Raw genomic sequence first — 24,565 nt, forward strand, 5'->3', positions numbered from 1 at the left:
ATGACCAAAGACTCTTTCAGTTGCTGAGCTTTTTCTGCCTTTCTACATTTAATCACTCTTAATAGGTGAAACTAAAATTAATAACTGCAGATGAAAAAAAAGCAGGTGAGTTATCAGTGTCAAACAAGCCCAGCATGTGCTGTCAGTACTGAAGTTCAGTGAAAGAGCCCTTAAATATGCACATGACATCACCATGTGCTTATGAGTAAGGAGCAAATGGCCTCCCTGAGGAAAACTGTGAAAGTACCTAGAATAGTTTTATTTGGGTCTGGAAGCAGTCACTGAAGTTACTTATTGAAGGCAAAGACCTTGTCTCTGCCCACACCATGCCCAGACCTCCCCCTGCTCCTGCTGTTGTAGCAGTGAGCTGCAGCACACACATTCTCCCACTAGAGTCCAAGAGGGAGTAACCTTTGAGAGAGTTCAGAAAAGACATTTTGCAGCAGATTGTATATCTGAAATAAGTTCCTGTGCTCTCTTTGACCCAAAGCAAATATGAGTAGCTGGATCCTGCAGGTCAAGAGTTAGGCTTTTCTGAGGTGCCTAAAGGAATCTGCCTAGCAGATGTTACTGTGATAACAGCAAGTGCTTGGATTTGTGTGTGATCTGATGTTTTTCAACATAAACTTGCAGATGTTCCCAAAATAGGGAATGTGAAAGTTTGGTTCCTGTAGCATCTGAGAGGTGTGGCAGAGTTTTGGGTGTAGAGGCAGATGGATGGGTGAGCAGAGATCCTCAAGCCAGCAGATGTCAGGCTGTTACCACCAGCAGGAGCTATGAAAGGAAAAGGTGAATTGATGTGCTGATGAAAGTCAAAATTGGGAAGCTACAGGTTGTCTTCAGCTGACAAATAGAAATAATGAAGAACTGTGAATACATGGTAATTAAGTAGGATAGGTCTTCTGGGGTAATTCTGTGGTTTGGTTTGATTTTTTATATTTCATAATAAAAGCCTGCATGGGTATTCCAGAATAAGATTATGCCTATGCAGGGAGATACTTGTAAAAGCAATTGATAAACTTTCCAGTGTGGATGAATTCTAAGGGAAGGGTTGAGGTGGATAGTGAATACAAAGCAGTGTGAGTAAAAGCTGGAAAGAAATGACCTTAGGAAGTGAATTTCTAGTGAGGGAATAAATCTAACACTGTGGAGTTTGGGTTAAGGGGTATGATGTATAGGCTGGCAATATTTGTAGAGCAGTAGAAAGCAATAAAAACCCACTTTCTAACAAGAATCTGTTTAAATTTAATTCTTATGCCAGAAGGAGGAGAGAAAGAAGAGGTGGGGGTTTTGTTGATTTTAGTTTTAGAGTTCTTTTTTGTTTAGTTTTCTGGTTTTTTCAGTTTTTTTAATAACAAGGCTAGTAAGGTTTTCCTAAGACTCAAAACATCTTGTGATGACTCTTTTTACTTGTTGATACAGTTTCATTGCATGAGATACTTTGTGGCCTCTCATCAGGTTTGTCTGACTTCCTAAATATATTTAAAATATCTGATGTGAAGTAGGATGCTATAAAAAGGGCAGGGATGTTTTTTCTTAATGGCTGAAAATAGCATTTCTCCTTCAGTATATGCACCTGTAATTTTGACTTTTTTTTTCACAAAGCAGAAATAATGTGATGAATTAGGAAGGTAAATTAATGATTTTTTTTTTTATCTGCAAAGTAACTGTCAGCACTCCCAGTGGACTCCAGGATCAGTTCTAGCTTTCTGAACACGTTGCTGTTCCTTGTTCTTACAGATTGATCACTTTGGATTTGATGAAAATCGTACCTTCCAGCAGCGGTATCTGGTAGCAGATCAGAACTGGAAGAAGGACAATGGACCAATACTGTTTTATACAGGCAATGAGGGAGACATCACGTGGTTCTGCAACAACACGGTATGTGGGAAATAGGGGAATTACAATCCTACCTGCCAGGAATGACATACTGAACAAGTGAGGAGGAACAAGAAGACAGTCTCAGAAGGTTGTTGAAAGATAAGTTTGTAATGATGGTTATAGGAGGAAGAGGAAGATGAACAAAAGCACAGAAAAAGTTTAAGGTGGTTCAGGGTCCTGTTTGAAGCCCAAACAAACCAAAGGGATATACTTGTATTAAGTTCCTGGAGCAGTGAAGAAAATTTCTAGAGGAAACACCATAAGGCGCCTTGAACTAACAATTCAGAATTTTGGACCAAATTAAACTTTTCCTGGTATGTTAGGTTCCTCGAGTAAAATGGGAGGTTTTCAGGTTTGGATTTTTGTTTCTCTGTTAAGAAAAATATGAAGGGAGCTGGAAATCAAAGCTAGATAATTCTTGTTCTATGCAATAGCTGTGGAAGGTTTTGCTTCCCTGACTGATAGAAATGCAGAATGGGGTGTGCTTATTTTTCAGCCATTTCAATACAAAGTCCAGTAACGCACCAGGAGGTGGCTTGTGCTGAGCTCGAAGCCACCAAGGACTGCTTGTATGCTTTGTGCTGCCAGCAGATGATCTCTGTCTGCTTCATTCCACAGCTGGTGGTGTTGAGCTTTTGATGGGATACCCTTCCTTTTTGGACGAGGGTGAAAGAGCAGAGGAGGCTGCTGTCATTTCATAGTTCATTTCATAGTCTCATAGCTTTCTGAAGGCAGAGTTTGAAGGGGTTACACGATAAGGCCAAGCAGTAGCAGCAGCAGGCAAACAGCAAGTAGTAAACAGCTTCTTCCATTATCTAAACTTACAAAAGCGTGGATTATATTTGCTAACTGACCAATAAGATTAACACACTATTCCAGTTTTCCTTTTCTTAACCTATCCTGGTCTAATTCTAACAGTTGTAAGCCTTACACAAGTGTTACATAGGCATTACACAGATTTGCGTGCACAGTTTCTGTCAGCTCTTGTTGTTTATGTGAACACTCTATCTAAAAAATGTGAACAGTGTAGTTCTATCCATATGTTTTGTCTAAAGAAATTTTGTGAAAAGGTAACACTGCTGCAGTAAGAACTGTGTTTAAGGTCCCTTTGCTGCAGCTTTTCAATGTTGAAAGCACTTAGCATATATTTCTACTAAAAGTTAAAAATCTATATTTCTATTTCTCTTTAGTGTGACTTCATGTATCTCATCTTGTCCAAAGGTTTTAATTCAACCCCTGTGATTTGGCTTCCCTCTGGGCCTGGGTCCAGAGGAGCTTTCACTCCAACATGGTGGTAACAAACTGTTATCAACAAGTAATAACAAGTTGTACTTACTTGTTAGTTGAAAATAACTGTATTGCAATGCTCTAGGTTATTGCTTATTGCCAAACAAGTTTTGTGTTTTCTGTTATGTAGTCCTAGCTCAAATGCATGCTTTTCACCTGTAGCCTTTTTTATTTCCTGTGGATTAAACTCCTTGTGCCATAGGAGTTCTGTTACAATTGCCTGTGTGTAGTCACAAAACAAGGATATTTTGCAGCGTTAAAATGCACATACTGTCTTTGTATGTATCACCTTCTCTGGGTCGATAGATGTTTTGTGTGTTTTCTTACTTCAGTGATACTTTAAAAGCAAATTGCATTCTGTCTTTCTAGTGGCATTTTGATAGTGATATCCTTCTAATCAAAGTCTTGGAATACACTAGACTGAAAATAGAGGCTTTTAAACAAGTTGAGTCAATTACTTTCAGTGTCTGTTTTCCTCCAACCAGGGTTTTATGTGGGATGTGGCTGAAGAACTTAATGCCATGTTGGTATTTGCTGAACATAGATATTATGGAGAATCTTTGCCCTTTGGGAATGAGTCTTTCAGTGTAAGTGTCATCTTTTGTCTTCCTAATAAATGTATTCGATACAAACACAATTCTGTGTATTTTAATTCTTGCCAGGGCAATGAGTGTTAACTTGAGTAAGATGTAACCTTTTTGTAACTATCAATTCTAGGGTAAAAAAAAAAGCCTAGAGATTTTTTTAAGTGCTTCAAGGGACACCTGCAAAGAATGTTTCATTTGTTCTCAGGCACAGATTCAGACCTGTGATTTTAGCTGTAGACCTGGTTTTAGCTGTAGCTACTGTGGGGAATAGAAAGACCCCTGCTGGAAATCACTCGTGCTGTCCATAACCTGCCTTCTTTCTCTCAGGATTCCAAGCATCTAAATTACCTGACATCAGAACAAGCTCTAGCAGACTTTGCAGTACTTGTTGAGTACTTGAAGATGACCATTGCAGGAGCCCGGCACAGTCCAGTCATAGCTATAGGAGGATCTTATGGAGGAATGCTTGCAGCCTGGTTTAGGATGAAGTATCCCCATGTGGTGGTTGGGTGAGTGTGCTCATCCTGCTTAAACAGAGCAGGCATTTGTTACTTCCCTGCTATAAATATTACAGCTCTGGGAGAAGTACCATAATTCAAGCTGGCTTGAATTTTTCAGTACTGGGAGAAGGAATCAAGTTACTTTGAATTTTGGAAGAAGCACCTAATAAAGGCAACTGTAGGTCAGCATGTACTGGATGGTGTATTTTGTCAGTTACCTGTTAGATTTGTGAAAGCAGCATGTGAACACTGCCTTGGCACCTAATTTTTTTAGGGTCTCCAGACTTCCTGATGACTTTAGGCAGGTCTTTAATCTCTTCAATGCCCTAGTTACTCTCTTGGAAACAAGAATAGTAATTCCCCTGCCTTTGTCTGCTAGAGAGTATATTTCTGTGGACCAGGGCTCTCTTCATTAGATTTCACACAATGCCTAGTGAGAAAGACCTAATTGATAGACAAGAATGAAAAACAATTAAGTAATCGTCTGAATTTCTACTTCCTGTATTTGCTGATATTGTTTTACTAGTGTACAAGACTTGTATCCTCAGCAGCCTCTGCCTGCAGACTCGTGGAATAATTTTGCAACATTGTGGTTAGTTCACCTAGAGCTGTGTCCTAGAGCTTGTTCACGTAGAGCACAGTGTCCCAAGCTGAATTATAAATGCTGCTTAGATAGTGGCTGTGGGGTGGAAGTTCACTTTGCAGGGGTTCAGGATCTCTTATGTCCCTTTGCAGAGCTCTGGCAGCCTCCGCCCCAATCTGGCAGTTTGGTGATTTGGTTCCATGTGGCACATTTTTCAGCATAGTGACCAATGATTTCAAAAAGAGTGGCGCGGGCTGCTCAGAGAGCATTCGAAATTCCTGGGATGCTATTAACCACCTTTCCTCAACAGGTAAGACCTCACCAATGTGTTTTCAAAGAATAGTAATGATCAACACTGTGTTATGACTTCCACCTCTGTATGTATTGGGTTTTTTGAAACTCTACTCCTTTTATTGAAAACTGCTAAGTGAACGTAGCACTATGTTTAAATGCCTGTTTGGTTGTATCACAAACTTCTTTCAGGCCTGGTGGGATGCAGAATCCAGGTCCAAACATCCCTAAGGTTAAATAAGAAGAGGCTTCAGATCAGAACCTCAAAGCTTATATTCCTTCTGACCAAATAGGCCAGATAGTCATTACTATAAAAAGAATACTTTGTTTGCCAACTGAGGCATTCAGGAAAAGAAAATTACTGTAATCATTATGAACTCAGTGATGGGAACTCAGTTGGCCTTGAGGAGCTTTTCTAATCTAAGTGATTCTGTGATTATACAACTACCTGAAAAAAAGGTTGTAGTGAGGTGCTGACTAAAATTTGATCTGCTGTGCTTATATGTATGTGGAATAGTTTCACTAAATTAGGCTAAGCAAAAATATTTTTTAGTAGCAGCACAACTGACCTATGTGTTAATGGTACAATGCACTAAGTATTGTTTTATCCATTTATTTTTATTAAAGATGCAGGTTTGCAGTGGCTTTCCAACACATTTCATTTGTGCAGCCCTTTAAAAAATCTTCAGGATGCTGCTGTATTGAAAAACTGGCTGAGTGAAACATGGGTAAATCTGGCTATGGTGAATTATCCCTATAAAGCTGACTTCTTGCAGCCTCTGCCAGCTTGGCCTATACAGGTAATTTAAAACTAATATCTTGTAATATCTTGACCATTTGGTTTAATAATTCCTCTCCTAGCTTGCACCTTTCCTTTTATTTTCTCGGTTCCGTTGAACCAATGTGACTGAGAAAAGACAATCAAGATAATATCGTGTGCATGAGCTGGTTTGTTACCCCACTGCCACTTGTAGGTATAGTAGGTTATATCAAGAGCCCAGGAGAAGAAAAGTGCCAGGGATGACTGAGAAACCTCAGCTGTCCTGCAGAGCTGTTCTTGAGCAGTAGAAATACTGCACAAAATTTAGAGTTTCTGATGTGAGACTTAGCTGACAGAGCTTGCAACTGAAAAAGTTTTGAGCCTATGTCCTTTTTGATGTGGGAAAACTAGTGAGAGAGAAAATGTGGATTTTCACAAACATATTCCTTGCAGGGTCCCTTCTCAAAGCAGAACCTCTTTTTATGCTTGCAAGTCTTCCTTGTGCAGTTCTGTTTATCCACAGTGCTTTCTCCAAGGTTTCTATTTCCTTGGAGTGTTTTTATTCTTTTAAATACTCTGGCTGAATTTCCCTGCTGGACTTTGGGTTACTGTGTAAGGTAGGTGAGGCAGATAAAGTATAAGTATTTTAGGCAGTAGTTAATTATAAACCAAAGTTTTTTCCTTGTGTAGAGCTGCCTGTTGGAGGAGAGAGGGAAATTCATTTGTCCTATGTGGCTGTCTGCAAAGAGCAGTATGAACACATTGAAAATTATTTCTGATTTTTTATCAGTCTGAAAGAACCCAAGAAACCCAAGCTCACCTCCACCACTGTCCATGTTACCTGTTTGACTGAGGTATAACCCTAACCTAGAAAAAGCCACTACCCATCTGGACAAAAGCCACTACCCATCTGATGTATGAAATCTGATTTATATAAGCTGTTAAGATACTTTCTTTTCTGAAACAGAAGCTCTAATACAGCTCTGAGGGTGAGAAAGGGAGGAAGATGTGGACTTGATAATCTTGGAGGTCTTTTTCCAACCTTAATGAGTAGCTGGATAGATATATATATGTATGTATGTATGTAGTTTAATCTGTTCTCTGTTGTGAGTTGCCACATCAAACTGCAGGGAACCCCAGTCTATACGTGGAATGTCTCTGTTATATGTCTGTATGTGCTGTCTTCAATTACAGAGGTACTAAATACTATTTATTAAATATAATCTATTTTAAAGTATGGGAGATGGATTGAAAAATTTGGTGAATGAAACATTAAGGTGGCACTGTTGGGTTTGTTAAATTTTTTTTTGACCAGGAAATATAAAGTTTCAGGTTCATCATAGTAGCATGCACCACACACATGTAATACTACTTTTTGTGATAATCAGGATATATCATTTCATAGACACTTTCTGGAAGTGGTCCAACTGTACTTGGAAAAGAAATTAATATCTTACCAGGTATCATGTATTAATATTTAATTCCTATAGATTTAGACATCTCCTTCTCTTTTCATTGCAGGAAGTCTGCAAGTTCTTGAAGGATCCCAGTCTCTCTGAAAAATTGTTGCTGCAGAATGTTTTCCAGGCAGTAAATTTATATTACAATTATACAGGAGAAGCCCCATGCTTAGATGTGTCGCAGACTGCAACAAAGAGTCTGGGTGAAATGGGTTGGTACTACCAGGTATGCACACTAATCTTTATAAATTGCAAGTCAGTGAGGGTTTTTTGATCTAGAGCTGATGAGAACTGTCATTTATCTGTCAATATATTGTGTCAGATGTATTGCTGTACTGATGACAGATGTAGTCACAAACTAAGTATGATTGTAGTGCGGAAGGCAAGGAGAAAAGAGAAGCAGCTTTCCCAGGAGGTTTAGGTTGTATCTTCATTATCTAGCTAATTGTTGAGTTTTACCTCTTCATATAGACTGGAAAATGATGTACAGCAAGCAGTTGTAAATTATCTACAGCAGTCAATTGTATGAGGTTTAACAAGGCCAAGTGGTGTGTCCTGCACTTGGGTCACAACAACCCCATGCAGGGCTAGAGGCTGGGGGCAGAGTGGCTGGAAACCTGCCTGGTGGAAAAGGACCTGGGGTTGCTGGCTGACAGCAGCTGAACATGATCCAGCAGAGTGCCCAGGTGGCCAAGAAGGCCAGTGGCACCTGGCCTGTATCAGCAATAGTGTGGCCAGCAGGATCAGGGCAGTGACTGTCCCCCTGTACTCAGCACTGGTGAGGCCGCACCTCAACTCCTGTGTTCAGTTCTGGGCCCCTCACTGCAAGAAAGGCATTGAGGGTCTGGAGCGTGTCCAGAGAAGGGTCTGGAGCACAAGTCTGGTGGGGAGTGGCTGAGAGAGCCTGGGGTGTTTAGTCTGGAGAGAAGGAGGAGGCTGAGGAGAGACCTTAATGTTCTCTACAGCTCCCTGAAAGGAGATTGTAGGGAAGTGGGTTTCTGTCTCTTAGGTAACAAGCAACAGAATAAGAAGAAATGGCCCCAGGCTGTACCGGGGAAGGTTTAGATTGAGTATTAGGAAAAAGGTCAAGCACTGAAACAGGCTGCAAAGGGAAATGGTGGAGTCCCCATCCTTGGAGTATTTTAAAAGACACTATTCACTTTGGTGCACATTTAGCAGTGGACTTGGCAGTTTAGGTTTATGGTTGGGCTTGATCTTAAAAGATCTTTTCCAGACTGAATGATTCTTTAATAATTTGGTGGTAATTACTGATTAAATGCTGTTTGAACTTTCTTTTTAAAATACTGCAGTAACAGCTATTGGATGTTCTTCTGGGAATACTTCTTACTGACCTGCCCTTTCTTTCAGGCTTGCACTGAGATGGTGATGCCTTTATGCACAGATGGTGTCCATGACATGTTTGAGCCTCAGAAGTGGGACTTTGATGCACTTTCAGAAGAGTGTTACAGGATGTGGGGAGTGAGGCCTCGCCTCTCTTGGATTCTTTCTATGTATGGAGGAAAAAACATCAGTTCACACAGCAACATCATCTTCAGGTGAGCTTTGTTTCAGCTGATAGTGTAGAGGCTTCCACCAGTTTGGGTTGTCAGTGCAGAGAATCTGCCCCAAGTGGTAAAGGGATCTGTCTCCAGCATTCTAGCTGAATAAATGATGGGCATACTTTGTGTTGCTGTTGAGAGTAAAATGATCAGTCTGCAGTGGCCAACAATGCCAACTGTTCTGTTACTGCCTGTGTGACTGTAAAAGAAGAATCTGGGCTGGGATTCTGCCAAACATCTTTCCAAGTGGATTCCTTCTTATCTTGTGGCCAAAATCCAGGTTTCCCATGCTGGTAAATTCCTACTTTTATGAACCCAAAGCACTGTTCCTTACGTGTAAAAGGAGAGTCTAAATGAGCTCTAGCTATGACACAGAATCTTGGTCACCAAAATTATTGCTCTGAGTGATAGCCTTGTGAAGGGGCTGGCATGGCATTCCTTTTTCCCTTTTGATACAGAAAAGAGAGGGAATTGACTTTGGGAGTTTTTCTATTACTGCCAACAGCCCTTTTTCTTTCAGTGGCATTTAGGCAAGTTTCAGCAAACTTGTATAAGATCCAAATACAAAGATGTTTCTATTTTGGTAAGGAATACTGGTAATAAAACAAAAGTTTGTCTGAAACACCTTTGTGTGTGGCCAAAAAGTGAAAGAAATGCTTCAGTCTAACACAAGAAACTAGTGCATGCTGCTTGCTCTCTTTTCAGCCTGCCCTTACATTTAAGATTAAACTCTTTAAAGGGAGGTTCATGTAGTTGTACTTATGCTGGGAGGTGATCCAGGTGAGTACTCTGTCCACCAAGTTCTTATGTGGAAGGGAGGTGTTCCACACACCCATTGAGGCCTCAGGAGTCCTGACTTGCTGTACCTGTTGCCCACTGTGGGAAGCTCCTGGATATATATTCCTCTGTGTTCTGGTTTAAATTGTTCAAGGCCTTTTTGTAAAACACCTTGCCACTTCTACAAACCAGCTCAGAATTAGTCTTTTGGATGTGGTAGATAGGTGTGCATTTCAAAAGTAGAAAGTTCTCACTTGATTTGGGGATTATTTTCTGGATTGCAGCTGTTAGTGTCGGTCTGTTTGGCTGCAAAGGCCTGTTGCTTTCCTCGTTTGCCTCTTGCTGTTTCTATCCCAGCAGGGTATCTACTCTGAAGTGAGAAATCACACCCTTTTTTGGAAAACTTGTAAATAAAAAAAATTTGTTGGTTTCACTTAGTTTCTGCAGAGTGTTGCTTATTTCCAAGGCTGCACAGCTCTGTACAGTAGAAATCCACTTTGTAAGCGATACAAAGCAAACAAATCTAAATAAGTGTTTAAGAATTTATGCCAGCTGAAGGAGCTGGAAATGAGAAAAGCCTGAAAGCAACCAAATGAATGTTAAAGTAGTGCTGTACACACAAAGCTTTTGGATCTCAAGCTGGGATGTTTCTCTTCAAACAAATACATTGTCAACACTGTACATTTTATATAAGAGCCTTTTATCCTCAAACACTGCAGAGAGCTTTACAAAAAACATCCCAATGTTTACCAGGGGATGCGGCTCCCTGTGGGGTGAAAAGGACTGTGTTTCAAGTGACAGGCAACTTGCACAACAGTGTAGTGCAGGAAGGGAAAAGTGCTCCATCTAAAGAGAACCACTGTAGGGTGGATTTTTCCAGACGCAGTAGGATTTGGCCCAGATGCTTAAACTGGTGCTGCTGCTTCTCCCTCTGCGAGCAGTGCATCACTCTGCACAGTCTCACTGTTGTTTGTACTGTGTGGCGTTAATGCAGGGAATTCCATTGCCCCTCTGGTACCTTCCTGGAGTTGTGTAGTGTGTGAGTGGTTACTTAGGCTGTGAGCAGGTGGTAATTGCCTGTCCTGGGCAGTACGTCTTTATTAAAACTAGTTTGAGGAAATTAGGGATTTCAGACCACTGTTTCCCTTTTCTCTTCCAGCACTCCTCTTTTCACTCCTCTTACTGGAGCACTTGGTGTGGAAGTGCTGCACGGTGGTGGGAAGTGACATTTTAACACTGTTCATGCGTGTGGTAGCAGCTGTAGTGTCTCATCATCAGTGTGCTATGGTAGTCAAAACCAGCCCAGGCTATATCAGACAGTATGAAATTTGGTGTGCACAGTCCAAAAATGGGTATTTTTCATTCTCAATGAATCACATCTAGGTTGTAGGCTTCTGAGTCAGGGCAGCCACATATCCAGTTCTGCACTGGCAGGGGAAAGGCAGAAAGTGAAGGCTCTGTTTTAAGAGATTCTGGTGCTCTGTGCAGAAGGGAGAATTGTAAGCACTAAAGAAGGGAGTGGTGGCAAAGAAAAGAAGGCACAATGATGCCTGGCTGAAGAGAAAAGGTGAGAGAAAAAAGCTAATAACAGGAAACATGACGGTTGTGGAGAGTGGTCATGTTAAAAAGAGGATGCACAGACAGGGCTGCTAAGATTGTGTAAAACTTCTGGGCAGGGCAGGAGGGCTGAGGAGATTGAAGAGAATATAGGAGAGGGAACTCTGTGCTGTGGGGTGGGCAGAACCTTATGTATGCTGTCAAGGAAGTATATGAATTGAAAACAGGACTTGCATGCTGATTTTTGCATTGGTTTTTTTCTGAAGTCCTGCTTGCCTGGCCACTGCAAAAAAAGTCTGACTTTTATTCTTTCTCTTCTTCTGCTTCTTTGGTTTATGCTGGGAAATTCCTGTCCTGTGAGATGGGCAACTGAATACTTAAATGCATGCTTAGTTTTAACACATAAATAATTCATTCCAGTTGGAATGATCTTAAATCTGCAAAAACTGTCAAGATTAATGGTTTTGTGGTGAGCCCTCCATCCCCCCTACCTTCAAGTTTCACTTCCCAAACTGCGTCAGCACCTCTGGTGCCATCCTTTGGCAGGAGATACAGAGGATGCAGCCAGAAGCTCACAGAAAAGCCTGTGGCATGCTTAGTTTCCACATGGCTAGGACCAAAAGATCCAAATTCATGTGCATCATGGGTCTCTCAGCAACTCATCCCCCTGTTGCCAAGGTGCTCTGCTGATTCAGGTGACCTTTTAAATCCAATGCTTTTGGCTTATTGGGCAGCTCTCTATGCTTTTTGTTTTGTGGATACAAAATGTTTCTCTTGTTCTAAGTCATATTTAGAATCACTGAAAGTAAAGAACTACTAGTCGGATTTTTTTTTTCAGTGGTGAAACAAATGAAATATTAGTTCAGACCCCATCAGGTTTTTACTCTTGGTTATTTCTAAAAAAGCTCTTGTTTTTATTTGCTATTTTTCTGTTATTTCATGGTGCTGCCATTGTGGTATTTTTCTAGCTCCAAATCTGTGCCCAAGGATGTTTTAATTTCTTAGATCCCTCTAGAAATTTACCCTCTCATAGCATAGGTCATCTCTGACATTTCCTTTTGTGGGCAGGTCCAGTGTTTTAAGTGAGGAACAGATCTAGGTTTGTGTAGTTCCACAAGTATATGTTTGTTTTCTTTGTGCAGAAAGATGGGCCGTGTGTGGGAAGGGCATTGCAATAAAGGAAAATACGATGTTGTAGAGGTTATTGGGTCAAGTCCAAACCTAGGGATGAGAGATGGAAAGCTCTCTCCCAGCTGAGCCATTGGCTTGCTCTATGGACTATTATTTGGAGCCATATCTATAGTGTAAGGAATTCTTTTAATTGATTTGGGGTGAGAGAGGAGGGGGAGTAAATGGCATTAAATTGTCCTTTCACAGTGGAAGAGTAATTTTAGACAGTTTTTTAAGGGGTAAAATCTTCATTTTCCTATGGTTGTTATTAAAGTCAGCAGGCTAATCCAAGCATTTCTTTGCAAAACCAGGTTGGCACTCAGCTGAGACAGCAAAAGGTAGAACTTCCTGAAAATTCAGCTCTAAAGGGTCCAGTGAGTGATTTTTTTATGGCAGGCTGCAAAGAACAAAAGTGAAGTGCTTTGATTTGGGAATTTGGACATGTTTTGGTAGAGGGAAACCTGAAACTTTTATGACAATTACAGGTAGCAGCAGATTTCTCTTCAGAGGCTTTTGCACTGTTACAGGTTATTATCTGAATTAGCAAATAACTAATGAGAAGTGTAGCCTTGCTTAAGCTGATGATAGCTCCATACCTCTGTCAAGATGACTCCTCTCAGCAGAGGGGTGGGCACAAGACATTAAGACAGGGCTGAGGTCTGTTTCTGTTGCTGCATGTGCAAAACTAGTAGCAATGTTGATGTGAGCTACAGCCTCACTGCTGACTGCTGTGCACATGTACCCTAATGAAATAGTCTTTCCTTCCAGCAATGGTGGCCTGGATCCGTGGTCTGCAGGTGGGGTGACCCAGAACATCACCAACTCCCTCGTGGCAGTTGTGATCCCAGATGGAGCCCACCACCTGGACCTACGCAGCCGTAACCCTTTGGACCCCAAGTCTGTACAGCAAGCTCGAGCCTTGGAGATCGGCCTCATGAAGCAGTGGATTGAAAAGGCCAGGCACAGCCACTGAAGTGGCACTGCAGCAACTGTGGCCATTACACCTCTCTTGGCTTTGCTGGGAGTAGGGCCAGGCCTCGTGATATGGTCATTGGAGCATTTCCCTCCTGCTTCCTCACCTGCACTGCAGTGGTCATCATTGCTTGTGTCCATGAGAGAGGCAGGCAGCAGATGGATGGAGAGCATTCTCAGATGATAAACTCCAGTCAAAGTGCAAAGGATTGAGCTGCCTGCTCTGGTTTGCTTTCCTCTTCTGCTCTTCTCAAATGCTGTACTTTACCACATAGTAATGAGTTCCTGTTCTAGGATTGTTGCCCTTCTCCTTGCTGTGCTGAGTGATTGTCCCATGTGGGATGTGGCAGTACTGTTGATGGTGAAACTCCTGCTGCCTCCAATGTGATTGAATTTCAGACATCCTCTGCTGGTGGAGATAATGAGGGAACAGAAATCACATCTTACTGTGATGTTTGGTGGAGAGGTAGGGAAGGGCTGGGAAAGCTGGCTGTGCTGTTTGTAAGGAAACTAAACAGCCCTTACCCTTTGTAATGAGTATTGGAAAAGAAATAAATATACAACTTTTTTTCTACCTAGTTTTCCTGCAGCTTATTAATTGGTGGATTTTTGTATTCTGTGCTGTATTGAATGGTCAGGGCTGGGCCCAGACTCTATTGATAACTGGCTGAGCATGCACAATATGCATCAGGATTTTATTTCTTCTTTTGCTATGTCTCCTAATTCTGAGAGATGTCGCTATCTGTGATGATGGTTACCAAAGAAAATGGGTATATTTTGTGTGTGTATGTGTGTGTATCCCTCACAAACACTTAGCTTTTTAAAATCAGGAAGCTTTTGAAGCTATTCTCTTGAAGAGCAAGTGTGACACTTGTGGTGGCTGGATCTTATGAAGTGACAAATAATTGGGGCTGTGCCTTGTGTGGGTTCTTCCCTCCCCTCCATTCTGTGTATTGTTCAAATTCTGCATGATCTGTTTGCTGATGGCTCTTCAATAAAAGCCTTTTAAAAAAAATTGTTTGCTAGACAAACTATTGAAAACACAGAATGCAGCTATTCCCTTGGATCAGCCTAAAGCCTGATGCTGAGCTCACCAAGCCAGGTGCACTGGGCTTTCTGTAAGGCTTCCAAACCAGACAAACTGCCCTGATTCATGAGACAGCATATTTGACATTAATAAATGGCTGGGGCAGTCCCCTTGTTTTCCAGCTTTGGCTTCATTCACACTGCAGCCCTTCTTCAGAAAGGATTCTTTGCAGTTTAAAGGACAACTCCATTTTAGAATGACTCAGGCAAGTCTTCGTGTCCCCAGACTCTTAAAATTCCATCTCTGTTGAAAAGTTTTCTCAGCTTTGATGATATGCCTGATAGTTGAGTATTTTCCTAAAATCCCAGGTGGCCTTTTCTGTTTCCAGTCTTGTCCTGTCCTCTGGGAACAAGGCGAGCCCAACACTGAATTTTTATCTTTTGAAACACTCTTACGTATCTTCTTTCCAATAGATTGTCTTTTTCCTCATCCAGTGTTAAACATGGCATTTATGTTCAGACTGCAATCGGAACCTCCCATGCTTTTGAGCAAGGTAATTTCTTACAGAGACTTCAGAGAACAAGACCAGAACTACAGGGCTAAAGGATAAGCTGTGTAGGATTTGCCTGAAACCTGTTGACTGAAAGCTGTTAGTGTTCCGCTTTTCCAATAGTTCCAGTTTTAGCTGTAAATATACTCCAGACTCTCACTTACAGACTTTATAATAACATGTCCTTGATTCTTTTGAAACAAATAAAATGTTATTTTTTCATCAGTTATGTTACAGCAGAGTTTTTAGAAATTCTGTTGTATCTTCTTACATGTTAATTGATGTGTGGTTATGTCCTGGTTTACTGCAGGGCAAGGAATGAAACCTATAAGAGTTAATATAAATTTGGGGATCAGAAATGGTTTAATTGAGCAAACAAGATCCTGGTCCAGTTGCTCCCACTCGCCCACTGATTGCTCAGGATGCTACTCAAAGTGAAAATTTTAGGATAAGCATTTCTGTGTTGTATGGATAAAGATGTGAACAGCCCAAATTAACAGCTACTGTATATTATTAGTCAGCTTGTGTCTCCTCTCTCTCCCCTGCTAGTGAACTTGCTGTCTCAGGAAACAGCTGCTGCTTTGTTGTATGGAAAACACTTTTTAGTTTCAAGCAGCATAAGTAATTTAAAGTTTCATTTCTCTTTTTACTCCTTTCATAAGTAGAAAAAAATTACCTTCAATAACATTTAAAACAACATACAATTTTTAAACTTTAAGATTTGTAAAATGCCACTTAAAATTTTTTTCAGAGGGGTTTTGTTTGTGCTTTTTGTTTATTCGTGGGGGGTTGTTTAATAATCTCACTATTCCATTCAGTTTCTGTCTGTGAGACTGATTCAAGTTGACTTTGGATCAGGTTCTTACTGGTTGGACCAGCTTATGAATTTATGTGACTTGTTTTTACGTGATTTTTAATTGATGTTACTTTTTACTGTTTTCCCATCAAGCTGAGTAGTTGAAACTTTAGGTCTTACTTATCTCAAACATTTAGACTTCATCTTAAAATCCATTTACACATCTCTGAATGCTACCAAGGGAGTGTCTTGTGGTTTGGCTACCTCATCTAAATGTTGGCTCTCCTGTGTGTTTCATACAGGTGAGAATGAGTTGGGCCATAACAAATGGTTGATTTATCTTTCCAGGCATATGATGGTGGGCCATACTTCATCTCAGGCTTATGTAAGTCCTTGGCATGTGTCAGAAATTACTGGAATTTAAAACTGTATGTTTCTTGCTCACTGGGAAAAATGCAGCTGGAAAAAGAATTAATGTTTTCCCCAAAGCATGAATCTTAGAGGTGAACCTGCAGTTTGTATCAATAAAAATGCATTAAAATAATGTTGAGTTTCTGGAACTGGATTTTGTTTTGGAGGGACATGAATCTTTATCCTTTGGCAGATTCCAAGTTCTGCAAGCGATACTGTCTTGTTTGTACTTGTCTCTTGAGGAGTGAGAGGAAAACTGGTTACAGGAATCCTCGAGTCACATGCACGGATGACAGATGGTGAGTCTGCACTCCTTTGGGAGTTTCTCTCTTCAGAGCTTTGGCTGTGGTGCAGAGCAGGTGTACGGGCTGGTTGTTCTCTGTAGGTGACCACACTGAATACAGTCAAGCTACCTATAATGGGGAAAGTCCATTTTCCTTTTGAAAGCTTTCCCAGGCAAAAACACACTTCCCACACGTCAGTAATGAGGAAGGCTGTGAGGACAGATCTGTAAGTCTCCTGACCTGGCAAGGGGAGGTTTTTACCAAATAGTTAATAGGGCAGAGCTAAGGCTGCAGAGTCTTGGGAAGGAGGTAAATAGGTTCTGCAACTCATTTTGTTTGTAAGGTAATTTTAATTTTGAAGATGATCAAATATTTAATCATCAAAGGAGTGTATAGAAAGGGAAGTCCCTCCTGGAGCATGGATTCTACATCACAGGAAAAGTGAGAATTTTTGTCTCCCATGCTGTCTGCCCACCAAGGATATTGCAAAAAATGTTATTATGCTTTAAATAAAGGGATTTGTTTTTCTATCTGTGCTCTTAAAAAGGGTATTTAGCTGTTGTGAATCGAATCTCTAAGGAATCATGAGTGACCTAAAGAGCTTTATGTAGGTTAAAGACTGCACATAGACACTTGGGTATTTTAGCTCCTTGCCGGACTAAGGGTGGAATCGTTGTGTCTTTCTGGCAGTCAGGAGGACACTATAAAACCACTAAACGTGGGATGAAAGAATACAGGGGATTGTGTACTTCAAACCTCCATTTTTAGTTCTCCCCCGTTGATTCAGAGCATCATTGTTATGCTGTAACTGGTGTCCTACTGGGTGTTACTACTGTAGCCTCTAGGATTTGGGGTTTTTTTTAATAGTCTAACCTCTCTGTGTGTTTTTAAAGTAAAGCCTTGGTCTTACAGAGATGACTTTGCAAATCGATGGTTTTTTAAGACTGTCCCTGTTAAAAAACCTGAAATGGTTTGTTTTAGCAGTGCAGGTTAGCAGAAAATGTGCAGCGAAGCAGTGGCAAAAGATATGAATTGAAGATATTTGTGGTAAATTAACGGTGCTTAAGTACTTTTTAATTTTCTCCTTCTATTGTTAAAAAAAAGATGGCTTTTATCATTTAAAGATGCTGGGCATTGGAGCTTCCACTGGTGTGAGAAGACTCGTGCTCCTATATTATTTTGATTCCTTGATTTCCCAGCACTGCCTCCAGCTGCAGGAATATAAGCCTTTCTTTTTTTACCCCCCAGGCCAACTTCATCTTACCAGCAAATGTGAAACTATTTGATCCACATGCTTTGGGGCAGTGTCCTTCTCTGTGTCCTCTCAATAATACGAGCCCAATGAAGAAATTGCTTTACAGCAGAGTTAGATTGCTGACAGCTGATGGCATTGCTACCCTGAACCCTGCTGAGGTGGGGACCCGCTCTGTGCTCGCTGCAGCCCCAATGGGGATTCTGTCAGAGACAGCAACGCCCTCAACACCCACAACAGGGAGCAGTGAGGATGTGCTCCTTCAACATGGAGCACTTCATAGCTGTGCTCTGTAAGGCAGTGATAAGCTCAGCCTCAGCTGTTGCTAATCTTACAGTTGGGTTTTGGGTGCCAGATAATCAGCAGAGGAAAATCAGCTGTGGGGATGCTTTGGGTGTAACCTGTGGGCATCTCCATGTGTAACAGTGTTCTCTCCAAAGTCCTCAGTGCTGTACCCAAGTGTTTCCTGGGTGGGGAGAGGGCTCCCCAGGGTGGGTGGGGGCTGCCCAGCTCTCAGGGACTTTTCCCTCCACTGGTGATTTGAAAGATCTTTTGGTTCCGTCCCCCAGTTTAGAAAGTAGAGGCAGTGAAACACTGAAACCGGGAATAGCAAATCCCTTCCGTTTGTCTTGTTGTTTTCTAATGTATGCGACCTCTCTGGGTGGTTTAAGCGGTTTAGGTACTTTCTATAAAAGGGATCTTTTAACGACAAAACTAATGTGATTATCTTACCAAGTGTGAGAGGCGTATTCAAGGTTTAAAGAAAATCTGTTAGAATAGCTGAATGTATCTGCTTAATCCTTTCTCTAATGTGGGTGGACAATGCTCTGGGAAGCAATTGGTCTTTCTTTCTTAGAGTAAATGCCTGGTCTCCAGAGGTAGGAACTTGTTTGCAGCTTTTTATACCCTTACGCTTCACCTTCTAGAGAATACAAAGGCGCAGGAGAGAGGCAGAGAGCTTTGAGAGGCCAAGTTTTACCTCAAATAGCTGGGGGTGTAACCAATACAGGGCCAATTCTGGCAGGCTGAGCACTCTCCACTTCTTTTGACTGCCACCTGAATAGAGGGTCCTCCTTTTTGCCCTCCTGCAAAACCACATTCCCTGCAACATGGAATATAGGAATGCTTTCTCCTTTCTGAGCATGCGGTGAAGTCATCTGCAGTTACTTGGATGACAAGACCCTGTCTGGTTTTGTGCCTTGGATGAGCAGCCCTACCCATGTGGGTCCATGGCTTTAGACCCAAAAGTCCAGTATTCCATATCAACCCCTTGGAAAGGTTTGGACCTGCTGACAGGGTGACGCCTGATGGCTGGGAGGACAGCACCAAGGGGCAATGCTGCAGGATGCAGCCACAGCTAGACCTTGGCTGGCACCAGCCTGGTGGTGTTCAGCTTTTCTGCTGTTCATAGGCCTGTGCCTGTGATTCTTTGGTTTCCCCATGTCCATCTGAAGGCACAGGTCTTAGACACATTAGGAAATCTTATTGTCAGGAGCAGTTAGCAAGATAGGTAGAACCCTCCATGTTGCTGAAGCATTAAAAAGCAAGTAGTGGCTCTGGGACTCTTTAGCACTTGGATTTATAGTAGAAACAAACAGGTTGCATTTTCTAATTTGTTATCTGAGCATCCTCAAAACAGCACATCAAGAGGAAAAGGATATTGAACTATTGCCTCTCAGTTGGGATGAAACACAGTCTCCTCGTACCACCCAGCAGAGCAACACAGGAAAAAGAGGTACCTCAACATCAGTGTATCTTCCTCACAAAGACAGACACTCAGCTATAATCCTATGTCTCATCTACCTGCCTTGGCTGTGGACTTGGTGCTGGGTTCTCTGCTCTGGAGAGAGAGTGTTCAAGAACTTAGTTCACCACCTAAAAACCAGTCCCAGATTGTATCAACCTGAATATTCTGAAGGAGGGAAAAACAATTTGCACAGGTGAGGCCTTGTTGTCTCTCCCATCTCCCCCTGCTGTACAACCAGTAATCGTGGTTCAGGTTGATGGGACCTCAGGGGGTCTCTTGTCCACCTCTCCTGCTCACAGCAGGGTCAGCAACAGGGTTAGACCAAGATGCTCAGTGATGTATCCAGTTGGGTCCTGAAAATCTTCAAGGGTGGAGTCTGCACAGCCTCTGAGTGTTTTGCTCATCTGTCCACATGGTGGAAAGATATTGCAACTCGTCTGAGCCCCTTATTAAGTTGACATGTGTTTTTATCCTCCCACCATGCACCATTATAAAGAACCCTATTCTGTCTTCTTGGTGAGCCCTGGAGGCTTCTGGTAGGTGCCACCAAAGCTGTTCCTTTTCCAGGCTGAATGAGTCCAGGTCCCCTGTCCTCTTCTCACAGGTCAAGTGCTTCAGACTCAGCCATCTCAGTGGTCCTCCACTGAACTTGTTCCAGCTGATCACTGACTTCTACTGGGAGGCCCTGAATTGGCTGTGGTATATGATCTGTGGCCACCAAGCACCAGTTAGAGGGATCCCTTCACTGGATCTCCTGGCTCTGCTCCTATTCATATGGCCCAGGAGGATGTTGGTCTTGCTGCCAGGACACACTGCTTAGCTGGCTTTATGTCCAGTTTGATGTCCAGCAGGATCCCCAAGACCTCTTCCACAGAGCTGCTCCGCAGGCTGTCAGTGCCCAGCCTGCACCACTATAATGGGCCCTTCCTTCCCAAAGGGACAGGATTTTGTGCTTGCTCTCTTTGAATTCCATGAAATTCTTATCTCCTTCTTTCAGCACATGTATGAATGGTCACCCTTCCTTCAGTTCTTTCCTCCAACTTGGTGTCATCTGCAAGACTAAGACGTTCCAAAGAACTTGAAATTTGAGAACAACATAGCTACTTCATTGTCTTTCTTGTAGAAGATATCCTTGGACTAGTTTTGAAAGCACTTGTTCTCTAAAGTTTTTGCATCAGTGACTACCTTCTTGCTGTCTGCATCCCTACATCAATCCTGTCACGGATTCTGCAGCTGAGATCTGACCAGCTGCCAGGACAAGGGAGGAAAAGCTTTGGCTGCTCTGAGCTTTAGAAGTGATGTTCAGTCCTCACAGCCTCTGTGCTGCAATGAAAACAGAGCCCAGTCATTTTTAAGAGGGACTGTGGTACAGGTTTAACAGTTAGTCACTGTCCAAGCAACTGGGATGAGGAAGAGGAGCAGTCCAGGCTGCCTCCATACAAAGGGTAAGGGATTTCTTTTGGAGGGTGGTTCGTAGGGCCAAACGAGTCTGGGAGAACTATGCATCAGATCACCAGTGTTTTGTCACAGGTATTATATACCCATTTTGTAAGTAGGCAGTTTGGACCAGAATAAGACAAGACAGGTCTTGACTGTTTTTCTTCAGAAGGAATTATAGACATTTTAATGTGGTATCTCTGTCCGAATCTTGACCGGTGCTCCAGGGCTGCTCAGCATTCCCAGGGAAGCTATCCAGTAGCTGAGTCATGAGGAGTGATGGCAGGCACAGCCCAATGTGTCACTATTTCCAAGACTGGCTTCCCAGAGCACCCAGAGCTTTGCTTCCACACCTGCACGTGCATCAGTTTGACACAAAGCAACCCAACTTTTTGCAGTGTCTAATGTCCCTTGGTGTTGCTCCAAGCATCTCACAGATCCACTGGCTGCCCCCAGCTCCTTGGCTGGGGCAGGCTCTGGTGATGTGAGCCTCATTCCTTTGCTCTAAGGGGAGAACAGTGGATTCCCCTCCATGGAACACGTATCTATGCGTGAGCACACAGATGAAGCCAGTGCTTGCTAGGCAAACGAGACTAATAAATGTTGGGGCAGCAGGAGGTGAGTGCAATCAACTGTGAGAGCCTGAGTTATAGCAGTAACCTGCTGAATTCCTGGGTCACAAAGTAATTTACAGAACAACCCCAATGTCATTCAATAATTACTCCGACAGCCCGGGCCCTGGGGGGCGCAGCCTCCTGCCGCGGGTGTTATTAATACCATCAACAAGCAGCAGGATGTTGGTGTGAAGAAAAGAGCCACAACACAGGCGTGTGAACCTAAGGAACAAATGGAAAATGGTATTAGGAGGATATTGTACCAGACTCTAAAAACTGATCTATCTTGTCCTAGCAAGTCATTCAGCGAAGTATGAATGTGTCCCCTGTGGCAGTGGAGATGGCTGACGGTGTTTGCAGCAGAAGGGGAGGAAGATCGGTGTGTCAGTGCTGCTCATTTCTATCTCCCGGCCTCTGCGATAGTCCCCATGGAGACTGAACGGGAACGGGGGGAGGAGGTGGTTTCCAAGCACCCCAGAATAATTTAAATTAATATCCAGTGAACAATGTAAACCTTCCCTTTGACGTGGCGTGGGAATAGGCAGTCACAGCACTCGGACTGGGTCAGCTGAAAGGGAAGGTAATGCCACAGCCCAGGATTTGATCAGCAGAGTAAGCCAGGGGCTCGACCTCTGCTACCTCAGTTCCTCCCTTCCCTTCTCTTCCCACCCCCCATCCTCCAGAACATCGAGAAATGGCAGCAAAAATATCTTTTGGTGAATGGAGAATTCCTGGACAGAAAGGATGTATAGGAAACCTGCGGGTGGGTGTAGAGGGCAGTGCCTTCTGCACTGTGTGTGGACCCTGGCCTGTGGTGCCAGGAGGTGCAAATGCCAACAGAGTAGCACTGGCACAGCTGCACTTGTAAATCATTTCACACCACCACTTGGGGTTTTCTGAACCTTCTGTTCTCAGCTGAAGCTCTGTGTGCTCTAAAGGTGACTGCAAATACACACTAAGGAATTATGTGGGCACAGCCTGAAGGGAATCAAGCCTGAAGTAGCCCTGAGTTCTTTCTCAGCCGGGAAATGACAGCAGAGGGCTACTTGCTACCTTGCTTTGATGGCTAACAAAGAGCCAAGCAGAGCCCTCCTGGTTCTGATCCTTCCTTGTGCAGAGGAACATACAGTTCATTTAAACATGAGGGTAAGCGATTCTCCAGGGCCTTTAGAGCATCAGAGCCATTCCTGGCTGTTACGTCAGGGATAAATAGCAGAGGATCCTTAGCCCTGTTCCTGTAACACAGTGATGGAGCTGGTAACAACCTCAAGCATTCCCTGAGGTGGTAGGCCCATGTCCTTGCTTGATCCACCCACCACATGTGTGGGGGATAGGTCACCACCACTGACCGGGAAGTGACTATCATGCCTGAGGTGCCCAGCTCTGCACAGAGCCCTCCTGGATCATCTCTCTGGCCACAGGGTCAGGGTGTTACAGGAGCAGTAGCATCAACACTTTGATTTGGGGTATGAGATGAACTCAGTGGTCCTTTTTGTCCCTTAAAAGTGCAAAATTGAGTAAATCTCCACAAAACTGTGTAGCAAACAGAAGCTGACCATGGGGAGCTGCCCAGTAGTAGGCAATACCCTGGACTGGTGCACTGGTGGGCAAGTTCATCCTCCACTGGGCTTGCCTGGCATGTGAGGAGTGAACACGGCCAGTTCACTGCTTTTTCAGAGGTTGGATAGAGTCCAGATGTCTGTGTAACTAAATCAGGATGAAGCAGAGTTCCAGCAGCTGATAAATTTCATCTGCCAAGGAGAGGTGCCCAGGAACCTGCAAAACCACCAGGCTGGAGAGAAGCCCAGGAGGGCAGTGCAGGGAGGGACAACCCTATAACTGCGGGGATGCCTCATCCCTACAAGTGTTCAAAGTCGGGTTGGGTGGGGCTTTGAGCAAGCTAGAGAAAGATGCCCCTGTCCATGGCAAGGGGCATGGACTAGATGGTCTTTAAATGTCTCTTCCAACCCAACTCATTTGATTTAAGGAAACGTGCAGATGGGATTTCTGGCTGGGAACCAGAGGGAACTAGGATAGATAAGTGTGTCCTACACCCATGGTGAGCAGCCACAGCCTGGGTTTAAGAAGCAGCTCAGCCATACATCTTATTTCACCGGCCACAAATGACTTCTTTCTTGACCTTTTTGAATGTTTAACAATTGCTCTTCTTCAGTTTTCAGTTCTGCTTTGCTTTTATGCTGCCAGTGCCCATCAGGCAGACACAGAGCACTGCAGGCATTGATGACAGGAGGTGCGGGGGCATTCTGATATTAGTTTTAGACTCTGGGCCCTTCCTTTTGTTACAGTTTAGCAATACATTGCTGGTGACCTCCCCCCCCACCATGTAACCTCTCTCCCTGACTTCTCCTACACAGCCAGTGCCAGAAGTGACTGTAATTTTGTGCCTGTGCTGCTTTTCTTCATGAGACTCAGGAAAAAAGGGGTGAGAGATATGTTATTCTGATGTTATCACTGTTGTTGCCTAAGAACAGGATTACCAAAATACTTCTATTTCCTCTGTTTCCCCTTTTGTGCTCGCGCACGGATGTTGCTACTGATATTCCCTGAATTCCCCTGAAAAATAAAGAGTGTTTTATCCGTATTCCCCAAGTGCCCAATACAAATGCAAATCAGCTCTGGGCCGTTGGTTTGTTGTTTTTGGTTGTTTTGTATTTTTTCCTGTCTGGCCAGCATTGCTTGGCAGGTCTTTTCTCACTTATTTCTCTTCCTCCTTTCCTTTAGCTGGTGTGTCTGAAGCAAGGTCCCCAGGAGGGCCAGAGACCTGCTCCATTCCCACACCTTTGCCCTCTTCCTCCTCTTCCTGTTGCCCAACTTGTGCCCAACTTTATTAGCCCTTTGTGCAGAAAGATCTGAAGGGCTAAAAATAAACCAGGGCTCACCCAAATTCCCTAAAATACTGGTCAGGTGGGTGACACTGGTTCCAGATGAGAACATTTGAGCCATAAAGGCTGCTTTGTTGCTGCTCTGTACAGTTCATCTCTTGGAGAAAACTGAGTAGAAAATCACAGCTATGGGGACCCAAGACCAGAGGGAGGAAAGACT

General features: G+C 43.0%; 1 protein-coding gene across 1 annotated transcript in view; it reads left to right on the forward strand.

Moving 5' to 3' along the window:
- PRCP (prolylcarboxypeptidase) overlaps positions 1-16,301 on the forward strand; it is a 30,258-nt gene extending 13,957 nt beyond the window's left edge. The window contains exons 2-9 of the mRNA XM_032099113.1: positions 1,741-1,881; positions 3,654-3,755; positions 4,083-4,264; positions 4,991-5,148; positions 5,757-5,929; positions 7,411-7,575; positions 8,718-8,905; positions 13,181-16,301. Coding sequence (XP_031955004.1) covers positions 1,741-1,881; positions 3,654-3,755; positions 4,083-4,264; positions 4,991-5,148; positions 5,757-5,929; positions 7,411-7,575; positions 8,718-8,905; positions 13,181-13,385 — 1,314 coding nt within the window. The 3' untranslated portion in view covers positions 13,386-16,301. The remainder of the gene's footprint in view (positions 1-1,740; positions 1,882-3,653; positions 3,756-4,082; positions 4,265-4,990; positions 5,149-5,756; positions 5,930-7,410; positions 7,576-8,717; positions 8,906-13,180) is intronic.
- Positions 16,302-24,565: the final 8,264 nt, after the last annotated feature.

The sequence above is a fragment of the Corvus moneduloides genome, chromosome 2, assembly GCF_009650955.1.
Source record: "Corvus moneduloides isolate bCorMon1 chromosome 2, bCorMon1.pri, whole genome shotgun sequence".
In the NCBI taxonomy this organism is placed as follows: domain Eukaryota; kingdom Metazoa; phylum Chordata; class Aves; order Passeriformes; family Corvidae; genus Corvus; species Corvus moneduloides.